A 20,911-nucleotide genomic window follows, 5' to 3' on the forward strand; every position below is an offset into this window, starting at 1 on the left:
CTGCCCTGGGATTCTAGCACAGATAGTTTTGGAGTTTGCCCTGTTTTTAAATTTTTGTTCACTGCCTTCTTTGGATGGTTTTCAGCTTCAGCTGTTAGGATTTCAGTACATTCAGGGCAGTGATGACGTGATTCAGCCCTCAGTTCTTCTCAGTCTCCTCAGTTCACCGAAAGGAAATGTAGTCTGTCTGTCTGGACTTGTAGAGAAGAGTTTGGAGAAAAAAGCAACAGGCAAGAAATGTTCCCTTATTTTGGAGTTCCCGTCGTGGCGCAGCGGAAACAAATCCAACTGGAAACCATGAGGTTGCGGGTTGGATCCCTGGCCTCGCTCCATGGGTTAAGGATCCAGCTTTGCCAGGAGTTGTGGTGTAGGTCGCAGATGTGGCTCGGATCCAGCGTTGCTGTGGCTGTGGCTGTGGCTGTGGCTGTGGCTGTGGCTGTGGCTGTGGCTGTGGTGTGGGCCGGCAGCCGTAGCTCCGATTGGACCCCTAGCCTGGGACCGTCCAAATGCTGCAGGTAGGACCCTAAAAAGACAAAAGAAAGAAAGAAAGAAATGTCCCCTTATTTTGTGAGTTGCCTTTATTCTGTTCCATTGTTCTACAGCAAAAGGCTTATGCAAAAGTATTGGAGTTTTCTTCCTCAAATAAGATACATTTGAAGAAATCACTTAGAACAACATGTCTTAAACTGTGACTCCTGTGAAGATAAGCTCATGAACATAAAAGAGGCAATGGCCTAGGAGTTAGCACACCTCCTATCTATAAAATGAGGGAGTCAGACCAAAATGGAAATGATCCCTAGTGCCGTGTCCACTGTGCATGTAAAAGCATTTGTGCTGTGGTTTGTGGGGAAACGGTTGCTGTAGAGTCCCCCAGCTTGAGCTGTGGATTCCGTTCTCACTCATTCTCCCTTTTGCCCAGACACAGTCTTAGTGAAGAAGAGGCTACACTAAAGACGGGAAGAGGAGATAGGATCATTTAGAGTGGTCCTATGTCTTGATTTCACGAGGGACAAACACAAGGGTAATATTCTCAGTTAGAGAAGGACTGTCTGGTTACGAAGAAACACTGAGCTGATGGGACCAAGGCCATGGACGAGTTATTGAGAAATAGTGAAGGAGGAGTTGCTGTCGTGGCTCAGCGGAAAGGAATGTGACTAGCATCCACTGGGCAAGGCCAGGGGTCGATCCTGTGTCCTCATGGATACTAGTCTGGTTTGTTTCTGCTGCGCCACAATGGGAACTCCTACCCATTGTGCTTTTGTAGTTTTTCCTTTTTGCCCACGTCCACAGTGTGTAGAAGTTCCCAGGCCAGGGATTGAACCGGAGCCACAGCCGTGACAACAATGGATCCTTAAGCTGCTGAGGCACTAGGGAACTCTGCTTTGCCCATTTTAAAATTAGTTCTCTTTGGAGTTCCCATTGTGGCACAGCAGAAACGAATCAGACTAGTATGCATGTGGATTTAGGTTCGATCCCTGGCCTTGCTCTGTGGGTGAAGGATCAGGCGTCACCGTGAGCTGTGGTGTAGGTGGCAGACATGGCTTGGATCCCGCGTTGCCGTGGCTGTGGCATAGGCTGGCACGTGTAGCTCCAGTTCGGCCCCTAGCCTGGGAACGTCCATGGGCCATGGGTTTGGCCCTGAACAGCAAAAAAGTAAAGTTAGTTATCTTATTATTGAGCTGTAAGAGTTCTTTGTATATTCTGGATGTTCTGGATACTAGACCTTTACCAGATAAATGATTTGCAAATATTTCCCCCCATGCTGTGTGCTGTTCTTCACTTTCTTGATAGTGTTCTTTGAAGCACACACATTTTTAACTTTTACAGGGTCCAATTTACCTGGTTTTTCCTTTGGTTGCTTGTTTGTAAGAAACCGTTGCCTAGGACAGGGTCCTAAAGATTTACTCCTGGGTTTTCTTGTAAGAATTGTGTGGTGTTAGCTCTCACACTTGGCTCTTTGATCCACTTTGAGTTACTTTTCATATGTGATGTGCAAGGTAGGTAGGAGTCCAGCTTTGTTATTTTGTGTGTGGGTGTGCAGTCGTCCCAGCACCATTTAGGACTCTTCTTTCCGCATTGAATTCTGCTCGGCGGCACCTTGTTGGAAGTCGATAGACCATAAATATGAGGATTTATTTCCGCACTGTCAGGTCTGTTCTGTTGATTTCCGTGTATGTTCTCATGCCAGTACCACCCTGTGATTGCAGTAGCTTTGAACTGGGTTTGGAAACCAGGACGGGTGAGTCCTCCCACTTTGCTCTTTACCCACATCGCTTTGGTCATTCTGGGCCCCTTGAATTGCCATGTGGATTTTAGAATGAGCTTGGCAGTTTCCGGAACGAAATCAGCTGGGATTTTGGTAGGCATTGCACTGCAAACATAGATCAATTTGGGAAGTAGTACAAATTTAATAATGCTGTCCTCGGATCGGTGACCATGGCGTCTTTCGTTTATTTCGATCTTCAACGTCTTTCAACGATGTTTTGCACTTTGCAGCGTGGGTCTTGCACTTCGCTGGTTAAAGTTTTTTCCTAAGTATATTATTCTTTCTGATGCTGTTATACATGGAGTTGTTTTCTTCATTTTGATTTGGCTTACTTATTACTCGTGTATAGAGATACAGCTAATTTTTGCCTATTGCTCTTACATCCTGCAACCTTGCTGACCCCATTTCTTAATGCTCATAGTTATTAGTGATGCAGGTTTTTGCCCCAAACGGTTACCTACGCCTTCATGCAACTGCCCTGTTACAACACTGACCTGCAAACATTTTCCAAAATGCCACCCGAGGAGAGGCTTTTGGCACCAGGCAGCTGTCAGTCAGGTCAAAGGCGAGCCTTTCAAGTGAGGTCTTCCAGGGAACCACCAGACAGGTAAAACAATGGCGGTGCCTTGGGAATGAGTCTTCGAGGGAACTCAAGCTCCGTTCTGCTCCCTCTGGGACTGGGAACGTGGGCTCTGTTTCAAGGCCACCACTGGCCTGGAGAGCAGAGATCTAGGACATGTTAAAACAGCCCATCTCACTGTTCTTACAGAAGTTAATTTGTTTTCCTTCACTAAATTGCTGCAAGCCTGTTGGCTACATTTCCAGAGTTCTAAACAGGTGATTCTGACCCCTTTTGCCAATTTTGTTGTTGTTGTTGTTGTTGTTGTTGTTGTTGTAGAGGGATGATGAACTTTCAGATGTTACTCCTCCACCTTTTTCAGTGATTTGCCTGCCACATGGTTTCAAATCTCTAAGGAGTTCCTGTTGTGGCTCAGTGGGTTAAGAATCCGACTGGTATCCATGAGGATGAGGGTTCGATCCCTGGCCTTGCTCAGTGGGCTGAGGGTCTGGCATTGCCATGAGCTGTGGTGTAGGTCATAGACGTGGCTTGGATCTGGTGTTGCCGTGGCTGTGGTGTAGGCCGGCAGCTACAGCTCCGATTCGACCCCTAGCCTGGGAACTTCCATATGCCGTGGGTATAGCTCTAAAACAAAGAAAGGAAAAGAAAAGCAAAGCAAAAAGGATACACACGGGACTGTGTGATGGGAGTATGGCTTTTACCAGTTTCTCTTGGACTTATCTCTTCTTCTTTGTCTCCAAAACCAAGGATTTGGTCCTATTTTTGTTTTTAACTGTGCAGTTTAAACCATGAAATTAAGAAAAAAATTCTAGAGGTGAAAACCACCTTGAATAATGGAGGACACTACAACTAGCATTCCTTAGAGTTCCTGCTGTGGCACAACGGGATTGGTGGCATCTCGGGAGCGCTGGGTTGCAGGTTTGATCCCCACCTGACAGTGGGTTAAGGTACCTGCAGCTGTGGCTTAGGTCATGACTGCGGCTCAGATCTGATCCCTGGCCCGAGAAGCCCATGTGCCGCATGGCGAGAACGTGGCGGGGGGGAAGCCTAAATAGCATTTCTTACAGAGCAAGGACTTCCTGCCAGGATAATCACTTCTAGGGTCTTTGACCTGAAAAGTTCTTTGGAGTGTTTTTTCTTTGCTATCCACTTTTTTTTTTTTCTATTTCTTTCTCTTTATCTCCTGGATACTTGGGTAGTTTCCAAAGAAAGAGTGTTTTAAGGATTCTAAGGGTGATTTATAAGTAAAGACAGAAAATGATTTTTTCCTTCAAGTTCCAGACCCAAAAAATGAATAAAAAACTTTCAGGAAAGTAATTGAAAATGCAGATAATTTTAATTCCATTCCATTTTTTTCAGAGTTCTCAGCCATAATCCTTTGACAACAGTTGAAGATTCGTATCTTTATAAATTACCAGCGCTGAGATACTTGTAAGTATCACAACCGTCTCATGGGAGATTGAGTGTTTTGCCTAAACAGTGACAATTTAAATTCTAAGTGGTGTGAGTTCCTGTCCTGGCTCAGTGGTAGTGAACCCGACTATTATCCACGAGGATGCGGGTTCGATCTCTGGCCTCGCTTAGTGGGTTGGGGATCGGGCGTTGCCATGAGCTGTGGTGTAGGCTGCAGACACAACTTGGATCACTAGTTGCTGTGGCTGTGGCGTAGGCCGGGAACTTCCATATGCCGCCCCCGTGGCCCTAAAAAGACCAAAACGAAACCATAATAATAATAATTTTAAAAGGTTGGAGTGTTCGGCACCAAGGTCATTAATTTGACGATGCCAGTCAATTTAACTTTCGTCAATAAGAGCTCTTTGGAATTATCATCTATGGCAAGTAAGAAGCCAGAATTGAAGTAATTACATGTTAGGCATTTTTTTCTTTTTTAAGTCTAGAATTTTTGTCCTTGTGTTTATACCATGCATGTTTGGGCTTTTCCTTCAGAGACCTGGGAACAACACAAGTGTCACTTACAACGGTTGAAAGTATCCTCATGATGACCCTTGAATTGGAAAAGCTGTAAGTTGATTTTTCTTACATTTATGTTCACTTAAATTTTTTAGGTTTGTTGTGTTATTTTCCTCAGTCAGATTTTTTCATGTGTCATTTTCATTAATAAGAGTCATGACTCGCGTAGGCAACTTCAGGTAATGTACTTTCATTTCTCCCCTCCCAGCCCTTGTGTCTCTTGTGTTGTTTTGTTTTGCTGCTCTTTGTGCTTCATTTTGGACAGTTTCTCTGCCTCAGTGTTTCCTGATGCTTTCTTCTGCAGTGTCTAACCTGCCATTAAGCCCATCCTGTATCTTTTTCATTTAGAAATTGGCTTTCACCTCTAGAAGCTCAGTTCGGGTGTGTTTTATGTCTTCTATGTGTCTCCTTAACATTTTCAGTCTGGATTTTTTTTCACACATGGAATACAGTACTAATAACTTTTTTCCTATGTATTAAAATTTTTAATGTTCTTTTCTGCTGATGGTAACATCTGTGCAGATTATGGGTTCGCTTTGATTGAGTACTTTTTCTCTTCCACATGGGACATATTCTCCTGTTGCTTTGCATGCTTGGTGATTTTTCACATAATTCCAGACATTGTGAATTTTAGTTTATTGTGTGCTATATATATTTGTATATTCATATAAAATGCTTGAGCTTTGTTTTGGGTGGAACAAAACAGTTTATCTTTTTAGGTCTAGTTTTTTGTTGTTGTTGTTGTTGTCACTTTTTTTTTTCTTCAAGGCCGCACTTACAGCACATGGAGGTTCCCAGGCTAGGGATGGGATCGGAGCTACAGCTGCGAGCCTACACCACCGCCACAGCAATGCCAGATCCAAGCCGCGTCTGCCACCTACACCACAACTCACAGCGACACCAGATCCTTAACCCACTGAGCAAGGCCATGGATCAGACCTGCAACCTCATGGTTCCTAGTCGGATTTGTTTCTGCTGCACCACAACGGGAACTCCCTAGGTCTCGTTTTTAAGATTTGTTAGATATGACCACAAGTAGCCTTTGATCTGGAGCTCATCATTTGAAACTGCTGAGGGGAGTTGCCGTCATGGCTCAGTGGTTAATGAATTCAACTAGGAACCATGAGATTGCGGGTTGGATCCCTGGCCTTGCTCAGTGGGTCAAGATTCAGCATTGCCATGAGCTGTGGTGTTGGTCGGAGATGCGGTGTGGATCCCGCGTTGCTGTGGCTCTGGCGTAGGCCAGTGGCTACAGCTCCGATTAGACCTATAGTCTGGGAACGTCCATATGCTGCAGGAGCGGCCCTAGAAAAGGCAAAAAAAAAAAAAAAAAAAAAAAAAGGAAGAAAAAAGAAAAGCAAAGAAAGGAAGAAAGAAACTGCTGAGACAAGTCCTTTGAGTATCCTAAGGTTTTCCCGTCTGGCTTGTAGGAACAGGTACTATTTCCCATGCTGTGTGATACCCATTTATTCTGATTAATCCTTTAATGTGGTTCTTTTCTTGGCCTCAAGGAATTCCTCACACACCTGCACTGACCAACACTTTGCTGAATAGTCCAGAGATCCCTCTGCCTGTCTCCAGAGTTCTCTGTCTGTGCCTTTCTTTTCTCTCTAGTACTCTGCTTTGTGAACCCCTGTTACCTTGGTTTTCCCAGACTCTCAGCTCCATTTCCTGAGTCAGGGAGTCCATCAGTCTCTGACTGGGTTTCTCTTCCCTGTCCGATGACCTGAAAACTCTCTCAAAGAAGTGAGCAGGGCAATCATAGGGATCACTTCCTTATTTCCCATCTCTTGGGGATCACTGAACCTTATTGCCTGAGATGCGGTTTCTTGAAAACTGTCTTTTCATATCTTTGGCCCCTTCGCAGCATATGGGGTTCCCAGGCCAGATTGGATCCGAGCTGCCGTTGCAACCTAAGCCACAGCTGTGGCAACACTGGCTCCTTAACCCACTGTGCCGGGCTGGGGATCGAACCTGCGTCCCAGTGCTCCCAAGACGCCACCGAATCCCATTGCACCTGAGCGGACACTCCACCAATACCATTCTTTAAGTCTGTTTTGTCTTGATACAGAGTCCAGTCAGAGATTAGGCATCTCATGTCATATCTTTGTTTCTTTTAAGCTGGAGTATTTCTCGGGTATTTTTTTTTTCAGTCTTTTATGAAATTGTCATCTTTGAAGAATCTAAGCCAGTTGTCTTGTGCATTGCCCTACAGTGTGGATTTGTCTGTTTCTTCATGAGATTCCAAGTAAACATTTTGGGGACGAATGCTTCGTAGACACTGTATCCTTCCTACTTCCTCCCTCTGGGTGGCCCAGTGGGTCAAGATTTGATCACTTGTTTAGGGAGCTGTCTTCCATATCGCTCCATTGGAAAGTTATTTTCCCCCTTGGTAATTCATAAATAATCTGTGGGGTGACATTTGGGGATCAGTGAGGGTCCTACTGTCAAACAGCTCTTCGCCCAGCTGTGCATCAGTGGTGATCCTTGTCTGAATCAGTTATTACATTGGTAGTTGCAAAATGGCACTTTCCCTTTTGTTTGGCCGCCCGCACAGCAGATGGAAGCTCCTGGGCCAGGGATCAGATCCGAGCCAGAGGTGTTCCAGCTGTGGCAATGCCAGATCCTTAACCATTGCTCTCGGCCAGGAATCGAAGCGGCGCCTCCACAGAGACAAGCCAGATCCTTAACCCACTGCACCACAGCGGGAATTCCCAAGATGATGCTCCTAATTCTATCATTCCCTATGCATTTATTAGCTAATACTACTGTGTAAAGAAGAGCTCTCCCTCTTGTCTTTTCACTTATCATTACGGACTCGTGTGCCCTTCTTTAACTTAATGCTGTTATACCTTATTGTCATGCTCGCATTCTTCTTTTGAATGTTCAGATTGTCCAGATCTGGCCAATACAGTCTCTGTTATTGTTTAACCACACAGTGTTTCTTTATTTAGTAGCTTCTAATATATTTGCTACTCACAACTAGGAATTGAGAAAGGGACTCCAGAAGCTGGGGACTTGTTCAGACTTCTCCTAGAAATCTGCCCTCTTGCTGTGTACTGTCAACTCACAGTGAGCTTTTGGGTTGGGAGGAGATACTTCCGAATTAAACTACAGGCCAATGTCCCCCAATTCTAACACGTATCACTTTTTTCGTCTAGGCACACTATATCTACTGCCATCCTCATCCTTCTGTTGGGTACCTCTGTCCTCCTGCATATTTACTTACAACAGCCAAGAGCAGCCCTTGACCAGCTGGTCCCTGTGCAATGCTCCAGTTCTTCTGCCCTAAGAAGTCCTTTCGGCCCCGCCCTGTGGTGGCTGTGGCCTGCCTCTCCTACCTGCTCAACTAACTGCTCTACCACAGATTTAATTCTCTGCATTTCCGTTTATAGGATCTTGCCTAGCCATATGGCCTGCTGCCTCTGCCAATTTAAAAACAGCATTGAAGTTGTCTGCAAGACAGTCAAGCTGCATTGTGACAGATGCCTGCAAAACAGCGCGCGTTGTGGTGAGTCCGAATTGCCTGGTGATACATTTTTAAATGTTTATTTAATGTTTATTTTTAATCAGTTATGATGGATTGTTGAATGAATGGTGTAATTGCAATAGTTTTATTCATTCAGCACTCCAACTCCCTAAATTTCTAAGAACTACTCCCTTGCTAAAGGTCAGATTCTTGGTTACATTATTAAGCTAATAACAGCTCAGTTACATTAGCTGCCTGATGTAAGTGACCCACATAAAGGAGCAAGAGGAAGGAATGCAGAGGGGAAGGGAGTCAACCTTAATGGCCACATACTATATTCGGTGCTCCCTGCAAATGAGAACTTATTCCTACAGTGCACCACAGTGTGTAAACTGCGTTTAGATACGTTAAGTCTCAAGTACCCTTTGTCTTCTACAACAGGCGTAAATGTAGTTCTGATTAGTTTGTTTTGTTTGCAGTTGTATGATAGAGTGTAAGCAGTGCCCTTTTATGGTTTATGGTTTATGGTTTACCTAAGAGTTTCTGGTTCCACAACCCGAAGCTGCTACCTAGCCCTTCGAATGGGTAGGAGAGCTATTTTATTCTTAGACCATCCAGCTCTGAACTTGCTCTAAATCTCAAGCTTTTCTACCCACAAAACACTCGGGTGCTTTCAACTATTTTTCTGTATATTAGATTTATTGACACTACCTTAACAACTTCAAAACCTGCTTTCCTGCCCAGATGGCTCGAATACGCGTCTCCATCAATGATCTAGAGCACATTGTAAAGGACACGTTGCTACTTAGATAAAGACCACGTTGCTTCTTTTTCAAAACAATGTTTTCAGTTCTTTTAACCAATTATATTGCTCCCTTCTCCCCCAGAAGTGGGCAGAAAAGGCGTGTTTGGTCTGCCTTTACAGGTGAGGGCAAGCAAGATCAGAGGCGTTCAGTGTCATGGCCTAGTGCTCAGGCCCCTGTCGCCAGTTGTGGGCTCTCGGCCAGTCTGGGCTCCTCCTTCCTCGTGACCCTTCCCTCCTCCCCTGACCCTCACCACCGCTACCCCAAACGCTTTTCATCCCTCTGGAGGAGAAGCCCAGCTACACAGTGGTACACATCACCTTGCCGTAGTGAGCAGCTTTGGTGGTTCCGCAAGCAGAGCTGGAAATAGGCGAAGTGAAATGAAATGAAAGCAAAGTAGGCTTCTGGCAGAAGTTGCTTTTTCCCTCTTGCCTTTTAGGACCTCACGTATTAACATTCCACGTTGGCATACAGCCTGGAAAAATCTCTCAACCTGCACCCCAGATCCCTGCCCAAATTGTAGCAAAGAACCAGGGTGGACATAGTGTCTTCTTCTGTGTAGAACCTTCGGTGGTGAGGGCTGGGATATATGGAAGCAGGGACCGGGCAAAGGACTCGGTGGGTAGATGGAGAAGGACAAGTGCAGGTGAGGCCCTGTGAGCCGCAGGTGTTGTCGCGGTCCCCTGGGATAGCAGCAAGAACATGAGCACAGTGAAGAGGTGGAGAGACGGGGCCAGCCCCTCTGCTTCTGAGGCAGGACAGGATGGGGTGTGTGAGCCTGAGGGAGGAGTCACAGTAGATCCGCAGGGCCCAGCGGAGTCCGAGAGTGTTTGTCTTCCAGCCCTGGCTTTTCTCGAGTCCTGGGCAGTTGGCCCCTGGGGTCCAGTGGACTAATCCTAAATGTAGTCGCTGTATTTCACGTTATGGAGCTCTCTGAATGAAGAGGCACTTTTTGGGAAGCTGTCTTCTGCCACCTGTTGTTGTTGCCAGTCGTAGGTCTAAGTGTGGGTCTCTCTGTCTCCTCTCTAAGTGGCCCTCGGAGGTTTGCTGCTGCCTAGTGTGTTTGCCCGGGATACGTGGCTGATGGGACAAGAGCTGCCCCATCAGTCTTCCGTGTTCAGAACCAGTCTCTTCCTTTTTGACAGATAAAGAAACATCTCTAGGGCACGCAGAAGGATCGTTCATGAAGGTGCTACAAGCCCGGAAGAAGAACACCAGCACCGAGCTGATTATTGAGCCAGAGAGGCCGTCCTCAGGCAGAAGTCGTGTCAGCTTGTCGAGCTTCATGGATGAGCAGCCGGACTTTAGTGATGAAAGTGATGTTATCAGTGCACTCAACTACATCCTGCCGTATTTCTCCGAGGGAAATCTAGAAGATGCAGAATCCACCTTGCTGCCATTCATCCAGCTTCTCTTTTCAAATGTAGCAGAGGCAGACATCCCACCAGGCCATTTGAAGACCCCCACCGGGAACCCCTCTGTTAAACCTGAATCCAGTATTTCAACTTATAAAACTAAATTGAGGCAACTCCGTTTTCTGGAAAATTTGTTAGATGCAGAAATTCAGGAAAAAATTGATGACGTTCTAAGGAAAGAAAAAGCTGCCATGCTTATACAGTCCAACGTGTTAAGTCCCCAGCTGAGACGCCACATCCTTCGAGGGAAATTGGAAACCGCCCGACAACAGGAGAAGAGCCTCGAAGAGGTTGAGAGCACAGAAAAAAGGCCGCCGAAGGTGAACAGGGTCCTCGAGGGCCCGAGGGGCATAAAGAAAAGGCACTTCAGAGAAATGAGAAGGCAGAGCCCCAGGGGCAAAGAGAATGCCCAGCCACTGGTGGAGAACGCTGCCAGAGGAAGCAAGCTCAGGGGGCCCTCCGCCAGGGAACTGGCCCAGCTGCACGTGGCGCAGAGACCCGGGAAGCTAGTGGCAAACTCCTTGGAAAAAGAGGCTTTACTCCTAAAGGAACGTAAAGCGGAAGTCTCTTCTTTCCTGAAACAGTACTCGAGGGGCAGGCCTGCTGCCTCTATCCATCCAGAAGCCCCAGGAAAGGTCAAAAAGAAATCAAAGGACTTATCATACACTATTTTTGTTTTAGAAGATGCTAATGCAAGAGTCAAAAATATGAAGACTTCTAAAACAATCTCACATCCCAGAAAGATGTACTCCTTCCGCAACTCTCACTCTCCTTTGCTTCACAGAACGACCGTTCCCAAAAAGGGCCAGGGGTTCCCAGGCAAAATCTCAAGCTACAGATCGCTGTTTGCCTTGAGGCCTCCGTCCTCTGCAGTGAGGAGCCTCATAAATTCCCCTTCACTAGAGGCTTCGTCGCCTTCAGGAGAACCGAGTTCTCAGGAAAAGCCTTCTCCACAATCCTTTTCTCCTTCAGAGCCTTCTACAGAAAACGTCATCTCAGAAAACAATACTCCACAGGTTGTTTTTGAAGAACTTACTACTGCTTCAGGCACAACTACTTTGTCGGGCACTCTCCCTGCAAGCACCGCCCAGAGCACTCTTCCTTCAGGATATTCTGCTGTTCCTGCAGACAACGTTATGCCTACTGATCAACACACCCACAAAATACAGTGGGAGTACCACGGTGTGGGCACTGACGTGGCCTCCAAGCCCACAAGCTTCATTGCCCCAGGAGTTTCCTCCCCGGGGACTCAGTTTGAAGCTCAGCTGAACCAGCAGCTGCAGTCCCTCATCCCCAACAATGACGTGAGGGGGCTCATTTCTCATGTTATCCGGACGTTGAAGATGGACTGCTCCGAGCCCCAAGTGCAGCTGGCCTGTGCCAAGCTCATCTCCAGGACAGGCCTCCTGATGAAGCTTCTCAGTGAGCAGCAAGAAGCCAAGGTGTCCAAGGCAGAATGGGATACGGACCAGTGGAAAACCGAGAACTACATCAACGAGAACACAGAAGCCCAGGGGGAACAGAAGGAGTCGAGTGAGGTGAAGACAATGCCTGACACATGGGAGCTGGACTTTTCGTCCGCTTAGGACAGGCCCATAAAGTGCCCACGCAGGAAGACCGGGGGCTCCTAGCCTGTTTCTTGTCTCAGCCACGAGACCGGCTAAGCCAGCGCCCTCCCTCTTTGCTCATTTAGGGCATGTGGCACTGTTCCTAGGGTAGACGAGAGGAGGGCCTAACGTACAAGATAACTAGGTTGTAGAAGGAAATGCTGGCCATAAGATTAATAACACTTTGGGTTTGGTCTGTTCTTAAGAACCTATGAGCTGCTCGCCTGAAAGGATGGGGTTTTAGCACAGTGTAAGAATAATCAGCTATTGGAGTTCCCCTGCGGTGCAGCAGGTTAAGGATCCAGGGCTGTCACTGCTGTGGCTTGGGTCACTGCTGTGGCACAGATTTGATCCCGGGCCCAGAACTTCTGCATGCCTCCCTGGCGGAAAAAAAAAAAAAAAAAAAAAAAAGGGAATAGTTAGCTATTATTTAGAGAAGGTTTAAAAATAGTTAGCTTTTATCCTTTCTATCCCCTTGGTTTTAAAAAATTGTGCTTTGTTTTTTTAGCTCCCCAAAGAAGTCCCCGGATATGGCTATAATAACAAGCTCATCTTGGCGATATCTGTGACTGTAGTGGTGATGCTTTTGATTGTAATTTTCTGTCTCATCGAGGTAAGGACAACAATTACGTCAGATTCAGAACCTGCAAACTGAAAAGCACAGCCACCTTTCCACTTACTACCGCTTGAACCCCCTCTTTAGTCACGAGGACTGAAATACGTGGGGTTCTTTTACTGAAACGTATATTCCCAGGATTTTTAAAGGAACTTCACTCCCAGGAGGTCTCTAGAATTGAACCCGAGATTAAAAAGGCATTAGACTAGTTGGACAAATTCGGTTTGTAAGAAGACCAGAGGTGACATGCTATTCTTGCATATTTTCTCTACCAAATGTCAGCTGGCCAAGTGGCGTTTGCAAATTGTCTTGGATATAAATAGGGTTGCATGGAATTTGTAGGTTGATCTGCGGAAAACTGACATCGTTACAGCATTCTAGGCAGGTGGTATCTGATGCCATGTACGCGTGGCCGTGCGATGTCCTTCAGAAGAGTTTTCATGTGTTCATCGCCTAGGTCTGAACACATTTTTGGTTGAGCTTATGTATGCCTTTTTATTGATATTGTCCATAGACCCATGTGTTTCCAAGACTTTTGCAGTGTCGTGTTTTCATACTCTGATCCGTGGAAGAAAATGAATACATGGTAATAGAAGAGCTACCTAACGGCTTGAGGGGGAAAATAATAGCAGGTCCCCATTTCTCACCTTAAGTAAACATATTGCCATAAATGTGAAAAAAAAAAAAAAAGGGGATAAGAGTATCAGAAAAAAAACGGAGGCAGTATTTTTTTTATAGTCTTGTGGCGGGAAAGTGCCTTCAGAGCCTGATGCCTCAAGCAGAGCCTTTGATAGATTTGACCACCGTGTCTGTGGCACCAACTTAGCGCTGATTTATGCCAAGCGCAGGGTGAAGAGTTTTCCATGTGGTGTCTGATTGAATTCCAACAACCCTGTGCGGGTGAGATCCGCACCCCGTTTTATAGAGGAAGGAGACCAACTTCGGGCCCCGGTGGCCAAACCAAAAGCAGAAGCCAGTCTCACCCGACTCTGCTTTTCTGTCTTGTCTCCTTGGAGACAGAAGCACTGGGAAAGATGGGAAACCCTGATGTGTAATTAAAGACCGTATCTATTTATTTACTATGAAGAGTTTTATAAGTCAAGAGGAAGGCGAGAGTGCAGGGGAGAAGGCGGCAAGGGCTGGGAAGAGTAGGCGGCGTGTGGACAGTCTGCCGCCGTGTCTGCCCGTCCTCTCCTCAGGGCTTTTGGGGAGCAGGTTTTGGAATCCAGGCCGCTGTCTCCTCATGTCATAAAAGGAGTCTAACATTTTCTTCGGGGGCTTTTATAATCTGCCTAGAATCTGTTGGGGTGGACGCAGGGGATCTAACATTCCCCCCTCTTTGGAAATCCACTTGTTGTAAGATCTTTCACTGCATGGTTCATTCTTTCTTCACTGACCTGAAGTGCTGTCTTTATCCAGACTCTAGTCTGCTGATGCAGTTATCTTTTCCTGTAGAAGCAGCAGTAGCACACGGCTTAATTCCAGCTGCTCCCTTATGTATTTTATACCTGGCAGGGAAGAGTCCTGCTCTTTGATATTATCAGCGGGCTCGATCGTCTGTTGTTTAGCTAGTTTTTTGTGTTCTATGGGGAAGCTGTTGAGGCTTAGATGTGGATCTCCTGATTTTGTGTGGCGTCATCTGACTGAATTCTCATCTTGCTGCCAGTACAATTTCGGTGGATTCTTTTGGTCTTTTTTAGGTTGCCCATCGCTTCGCATTCAAGTATGTTTGTCTTTTCCGTTCCAGTATTTCACTGTCCTTACTGCGTTGATGAGGACCTCCTCAACAGTGATCAACAGTAGCCGTCACGATAGGCTTCTAACTCTTGTTCTGGACTTGAAAACAATGCTTAGGTTTCTTGAGGATACTTGTATTTTCTTTTCCCACTTCTGGGAGTTTTTGTTAGGAATTATCTGTTGAATGTTGTCTGAAGCAGTCGGCGAAGTGTACTGCCAGCGGCATGCAAGATGCTAGGTTAGGGCCTTGGGACGAGCCAAGGGACTATTAAACAGGCGAGAATTCCTGGCCTCGGAAGTGATTATCATGGGACTGGTAGACCTAAAATAAACGGAATGAGTAAGGATTTGGAGAAAATTGTTGTGATGGCTAATCACGGTCATGTTTTCTTCCAAAACAGGTCTGTTCTCGTAAGAGGGCATTGCGGGAAGGGAAAGTAGGACGCAAAAGGTAAATACTGGTCTTTTAAGACAGAGTGTTTTGGAACCAGAGAACGTAGAACTCATCTCTTTCAGTCTCCTCGTTTTACAGGGAAGAAGCCACTGAAGGCAGGAAGAATGTTTCTTTACCCTAATACTTTATTCACCAGCAGAATTAGCTCCCGGCCAAAGCTGAGTTCGAATGAGACTGGTCCAGATTCATCCGCTTTCTCTAGTCCTTTAAGGAACGAGGGTGGAGGGGGAGCGGTTTGGGTTGTCCCCGTTCCTGCTGGTGGTGGGCATCGGACCAGGAGAGGCTTCTCGGAGGCTCCGGGGTAGGGAAGGCCGCGTGGTTTTGGGGGTTTGGGGGCTCCTAGGCCCCCTCCAAGTGGATGACATGGAGCAGACGACTCCTTCCTGTACAGTGGCAAGCAAACTTGCCTTGTCGTCCTGCTGGCCTTCCGGCCCCCACTCTCTATCCGCTTTATCCAAACCTCATAGAGTTCTAACTGGAGGAAGCTTGAGACAGTAGTTTGTCTCTCCCTTTTACAATAAGGAGGAGGAGAGAGAGCAAGGGAAAATGTCTCGCCCCATTGACTCACCACTAGTGAGTATCAAAAAGAAGACGGGCCCTTTCCCCTGGGGACGTCCTGTTGTCCACACCATGCTTGGGCTCTTGGCCTCATGTTCGGTCACAACTCAGGACACACATGCTATATGGACCTCCGTCATTTCTAAGCCAAACTTATCGTGCCCTCTGACTCTTTTTCTCTATTCTGTTTGCATTGAAAAAGAGTATTTTATGTTTTTGTGCTGGTCACGGCCTTGAAACTGATCTCACAATTCACTCACACATCAGGGAGAGCCTGCAGTTTGAAGGTCAGCAAGCCTGGGAGTTGCCACCGTGGCTCAGCGGAAACGCCTCCAGCTAGTATCCGTGAGCACGTGGGTTGGATCCCTGGCCTTGCTCACTGGGTTAAGGATCTGGCATTTGGGGAGCTGTGGTGTAGGTCACAGACCTGGCTTGGATCCTGCATCGCTGTGGCTGTGGCTGTGGCTGCGGCTGTGGCTGTGGCCAGCAGCTGCAGCTCCGATTTGACCCCCTAGCCTGGGACCTTCCATGTGCCGTGGGTGCAGCCCTAAAAAGGAACAAACAAACAAACAAACAAACAACAAAACAACCAAAGGCAGCAAGCTAGATAACGTTCCTAGTTGGACTCAGGTGTTTGCTTGGTGGGATTCAGCTTCTGGGATAAAGCACCTAGGAAACTAGCATCACCTTCTCCCCTCCCGCCAGCAAATGCCACATGGGAAACGACGTCTGAAGGGGACTCGTGTAAAATGCGTCTAGAGAGTTAATGTTCTTCCGCCCAGCATGATTGGGCAGTGTTTGCACTGCCCAGGGGCCCTTGGGTAAGGGCCACAAAGCCGAGTGGGGCTGAAAATGCTGCCTTTACTCCGTGCGAAGCCACATGCCAAAGGCTCCCCAGAGACACGGAGGGGCCGTCTGGGACAGACTTGGAGACCTTCGGGAAGGCCAGCGTGCTTGGAATTGTTCTCGGGATCCCGGATGTGGGGTGCTTGGGCTCGTTGGGACTGGGGGCTGAGGTATCCATTCAGTCCTGGTGGGACCAGAGCGAGCACGCTGCGAGGGAGGTGGGAGGGGCACGTGTCACTCACTGTGTGTGTTTTCCTCCAAGGGGCTTTTTCGGCTTTCTGCTGCGTAAGAGACGCTCGGGGGAGAGCGAGAGCGAGGTAAATTTGAGGAGGACAGAGTGCCGTGGCCAGAGAAAGGAGGGGAGGTGCAGACTTAATATCTCCCTTTCTGCGTTGCAGAGGGAGGGCTTCTTTTGGAGAAGGCGGCCACTCTGGCTTCAGGATATGTACAGACCTCTCAACGCCACACGCAAGAAAAACATGGCCCAGAAGCTACACGACAAGGAGTCTTCTGATGAGGAAGAGGTCCTCCATGCGGGTGCGGGGTAAGCGAGGGGGGACGAAGTAAAGTTCTGGTCTCAAATGAGGGAACAGGAGTTCCTCTTGTGGCCCAGCGGGTTATGAACCTGATCAGTATCCCTGAGGACTCGGGTTCCATCCCCGGCCTCGCTCAGTGGGTTAAGGATCCGGCGTTGCCGTGAGCTGTGGTGTAGGCCGGCTGCTGCAGCTGGATTCAACCCCTAGCCTGGGAACTACCGTGTGCCGCAAGTGGGGCCCTGAAAAGCCACAATAAAATAAGGAAATAATGGAACGTTTCCCTGCTACTTCTGAGAGTAAAAGCCTTGGCATTATTCTTCTTACTCCAGGGAGGTCAGTGAAGCCCCAGCAGATGTGGTTCTGACCATAGAATCGGACGTGGAAGACCTGGGTGAGGAGAGTGACGCGGCACCTGAGGTTCCCCCCGAGTGAGCCCCGTCCTGGCTCAGGCCGCCTACACGTGTGTGTATAGCACCAGATTCTAGGAATTGCTTGTAAAATATTTTTGTTGTTGTTCTAGTAAAATGTACATTCACAACCAATTCTAGCCATGTGGTAAGGAATTAGAATGTAAGCAGCCGAATTATTTCTATGCCAGTAACAAGGGCCGCAGGCAAGAAACCGCAGAGCTGACGCTAGAACCCCTGGTGGTAGCCGGTACTTGCACAAGAGGAAATGCGGGCCAAGGAGGGGGAAGAGGAGGAGGAAGGGGGCTTCTCTCCCTCGATTCCCCAGTGGAATCAGTCCCTGGGAACTTGAGGACATGTCATCCTCAAGGGGCGTAGAGCGTCAGGTCAGATAACAGCGTGTGCTGGTGCTCTCTCTCCTGGTTCATCAAGTACCAGTTGTTTACAGCATGTTTCCAGGCCGGAAAAAACAGAAGAAGAAGAAGGTGTGAGAGCGGCCACCGCCCAAGACGGACCTCCCTGGCCTCTCCTGACCTCCCTGAGGGTCTGCCATGGGCTGCTCGGCGCCCTCCAGCTCAGCCCAGCACCAAACCTTCCCACTTCCTCCCTCACCCAGCACAGGCCTCCGGCTGCAAGATTCCAAGTGGTTATGTAATGACAGTAGCTGCAAAGGCTCTTCCACTGCTGCAAAGAAAGTCATTAATCAACCACAGTTAGTAAGTCAATGAGAGTTAAATACCTTAGTGAGAACAAGAAATTCTGAATGAACAAGATGTGGTCATCTGCCAAAAATGGCCACGAATAGTGCCGGTGGTTTAGCAGCATGAGGTAAAGAATGGTGCAAACCGCAGGCCAATAGCACAGGGTCCCCCGGAGGAGCAGAGGGCCCGGGAGACAGCTAGGAGCTCATAGTTACTATTTGCCTGCTCGGTGCCAAGCCCTGGGTTAGGCCTTTTATGGTCTTATTGAGCCGACAACCCATGGAAGCATATCTTGCTGTCCTCCTTTGACAGACAGGGAAGAGGGTTTGGAAAATACAAGTAACCTGCTCAACGGCCCAAGGCCACACATCCAACATTTCGAGCTCGGATTGTAGCCCGGGACTGTTAGACCCCCAAACCTGCAAACCGACACACTGCCCTGGGTGTAGGGATGCAGAGACATGTGAGCTGCGGTTGCCACCCAAGAGTCACTAACAGGGGTGACAGTAATGGGGGGGAGGGGGATGGCAGCGACTGTCCATTGAGCACCAGGCACAGTACTCGGTGCTTTGGCTACACGGTTGGGTCGCAAGAGCAGAAGGTCCTCGTGCCGCTCAGACGCTGCTGAGTGGGGGGTTGATTCCAGTAAGAGATGGACCCAAAGGCAGGGAGCTGAAGAGAGACCAAGGAGCAAGGTCCTTGTACTGCGGGGCTTACCAAAGTGTGGGCCAGGATCCCAGGTAGCGCCAGCTTCCTTTGGGGGGATAGTTCCCTTCTTTTAAAAGTCAGTACGTAAAGTGAGGCCTAGGGAATGTTTTTTACATCCCACTCCCTCAGATTTGCACAATTCTGTATTAGCCTCCGGTGCTACCCTACCCTATTTCTGAATTCACATTCCCAGGAGTGAGATTCTGCTTTGCCCACCTAGTCCTAGATTGGGCAGTGTTTGAGCCAGAGCCCAGAGATTTCACCGAGCCAGGCTGTGGGCGAGCTGTCTCTTCTTGAGTCGGGCCACACTCCCAGAAGTAGCCTGGAAGGGAGGGGGTGCCCAGGGTCAGGTGGTACGAAACAGCGCTGCCCAGGACTGCCTCTGTCTCCACCTTTCTGATGGACAGACTGGCTCGGAGCCCGGCTCCTTGCTGAGATCTGAGTGATGGAAGGAGAGAGGGCGCTACAAGGCCACCAGCCACCAAACGAATGACAATCCTCGCTGATCCCGATGACGTGTGTTAGAGAAACCAGCCAGTGTTTAAAGTACTGTGAAATGAGCCAACGTGTGATTAGGGCAGAAGTGACGCAGAGAAGAGAAGTGGCAGGATTCAGAGGCGGGAAGGGTGGGAAAGTAGGGAGAGTCCATGAACGAGGTGGAGCTTGAGCCGGGCCTGGATCCTGGGGAAGGAGTTGACGAGGGCAACGTCTGTGCCCCCGAGAGGCCCCTAAGACCTGAGGATAAACAGAGATGACAGTGAGTTGACGGGACAATGGCAGTGTACCAAGGAGTGTACCTAGGAGGGGTTCAGCTCCTGCTTGGCTGGAAAGGAGCAAATGCGAGGGATGGCTTGGAGGAGGGGAAGAGGAAGAAGGCCAAAGAGAAGCTTTTCAGGCCGACGAGATGAAAGAAAGGCCTTCTAGACGGAGGACGGTTCCGAGGCGAGGAGCGTGAAACCGTGGGTGAGCTTGATCTGTGTGGTCTGGGTCCCCAGGCAGGAAGCACAGGGAGGAAGGGGCAGGGGCGGAGGCCGAGCAGGTGAGCGGGGACCACGCCTGAGGGGCCTGGCAGCGGCACATGGACTTGACCAAACTGAGCACAACTTTGATGTTCTAAGCAGAGAAGCCACAGGATCAAGCTTGAGTTTTAGAAAGAGTCCTTGGATGGTGGCCTGGAAGTAGAGAGACGAAGCGGTCAACTTGGGCGTTTAGACCAAGTGGGAGAAATGGGGCACCAGACCCGAAGTTTTGAGGCAGCTAAAGAACGTGTATGTGGATACACTTGCGTGCGACCTGAAAGGACAAGAGCTTAGGTTCGGAGAATGAAGGATTGGACTTTTGAGGGGGTTTTTTTTTTGTGTGTGTGCTTTTTAGGGCCATACTTGTGGTATGTGGAGGTTCCCAGGCTAGGGGTCAACTTGGAGCTGTAGCAGCTGGCCACGGCCACAGCAGCGTCAGATCTGAGCCACCTCTGTGACGTACAGCACGGCTCATGGCAACTCCGATCCTTAACCCACTGAGCAAGGCTAGGGATTGAACCTGCGTCCTCATGGATGCCAAGTCAGATTCGTGTCTGCTGAGGGGAACTCCTTGAGACTTTTTATGGTAAATGCCAAATGATGGTAAGGTCCAGGTGTGGCCTGGGAATGGGGATGAGAGAAGTAAGTGTGGGGAATGCGGGAAGCAGTGGGGAATCACTGGGATCGTCGTGGAGGCTCCTTCCTTTCCCTTTCGGTAGCTCAGCAGAAAGCCCAGCAGGTCCCAGTGAGCTCGATGGAACAAATAGGCTCCCTGCTCTAACGCGCCCATTTGTCATCCAGCAGTGTCCCCTGCTAGTGGTGCAGAGGTTCCTGCCTGAGCCTCCCTGTGAACGTGGCTCCCTCTGGAGCTCCAGGCGTGGGACACGCAGTACAGCTAAGTCTGGCCTGATCCTCGTCTCTGAAAGCCTGGGGGATCGTGTGCCTCTCTGCCACTGCTCTGCTTTAAGTTTGCCCCCCAGACAACAAAACCCTACTGGATTATAGTGCACATTTAGTTCTACTGCCCTTTTTATGGGACAGGGTGTCAAGGAATTTCGTACCCAGGAAAATCTATGAGTTGCTGGCATGGCAATATTGTGGTAAAGGCAAAGCCCTGGAGCCCGGGGCCAAGGTCCCCAACCGTTATGAGGACGTGATTTGTTAATATATCATCTCAGAGGGTCTCACGTCTGTCTGCTTCAACCCCTGGATCAGGCA

General features: G+C 48.4%; 1 protein-coding gene across 4 annotated transcripts in view; it reads left to right on the forward strand.

The window, feature by feature from the left end:
* LOC102158372 (uncharacterized) overlaps positions 1-17,400 on the forward strand; it is a 40,720-nt gene extending 23,320 nt beyond the window's left edge. For 3 of the 4 annotated variants that reach the window (XM_084984172.1, XM_084984173.1, XM_084984175.1), the window contains 9 exons: positions 4,206-4,277; positions 4,794-4,868; positions 8,213-8,328; positions 10,235-12,042; positions 12,620-12,724; positions 14,866-14,915; positions 16,585-16,639; positions 16,721-16,866; positions 17,188-17,400. In XM_084984172.1, the coding sequence (XP_084840298.1) occupies positions 4,206-4,277; positions 4,794-4,868; positions 8,213-8,328; positions 10,235-12,042; positions 12,620-12,724; positions 14,866-14,915; positions 16,585-16,639; positions 16,721-16,866; positions 17,188-17,290 (2,530 nt within the window). In that variant the 3' untranslated portion in view covers positions 17,291-17,400. The remainder of the gene's footprint in view (positions 1-4,205; positions 4,278-4,793; positions 4,869-8,212; positions 8,329-10,234; positions 12,043-12,619; positions 12,725-14,865; positions 14,916-16,584; positions 16,640-16,720; positions 16,867-17,187) is intronic. The other variant, XM_084984174.1, reaches the window with a different exon arrangement.
* Positions 17,401-20,911: the final 3,511 nt, after the last annotated feature.

The sequence above is a fragment of the Sus scrofa genome, chromosome 12, assembly GCF_054392235.1.
Source record: "Sus scrofa isolate SSC_HxYL_T2T_F1_AM1 chromosome 12, Sscrofa_HxYL_maternal_Yorkshire_Landrace_v2.0, whole genome shotgun sequence".
Classification (NCBI taxonomy): Eukaryota; Metazoa; Chordata; class Mammalia; order Artiodactyla; family Suidae; genus Sus; species Sus scrofa.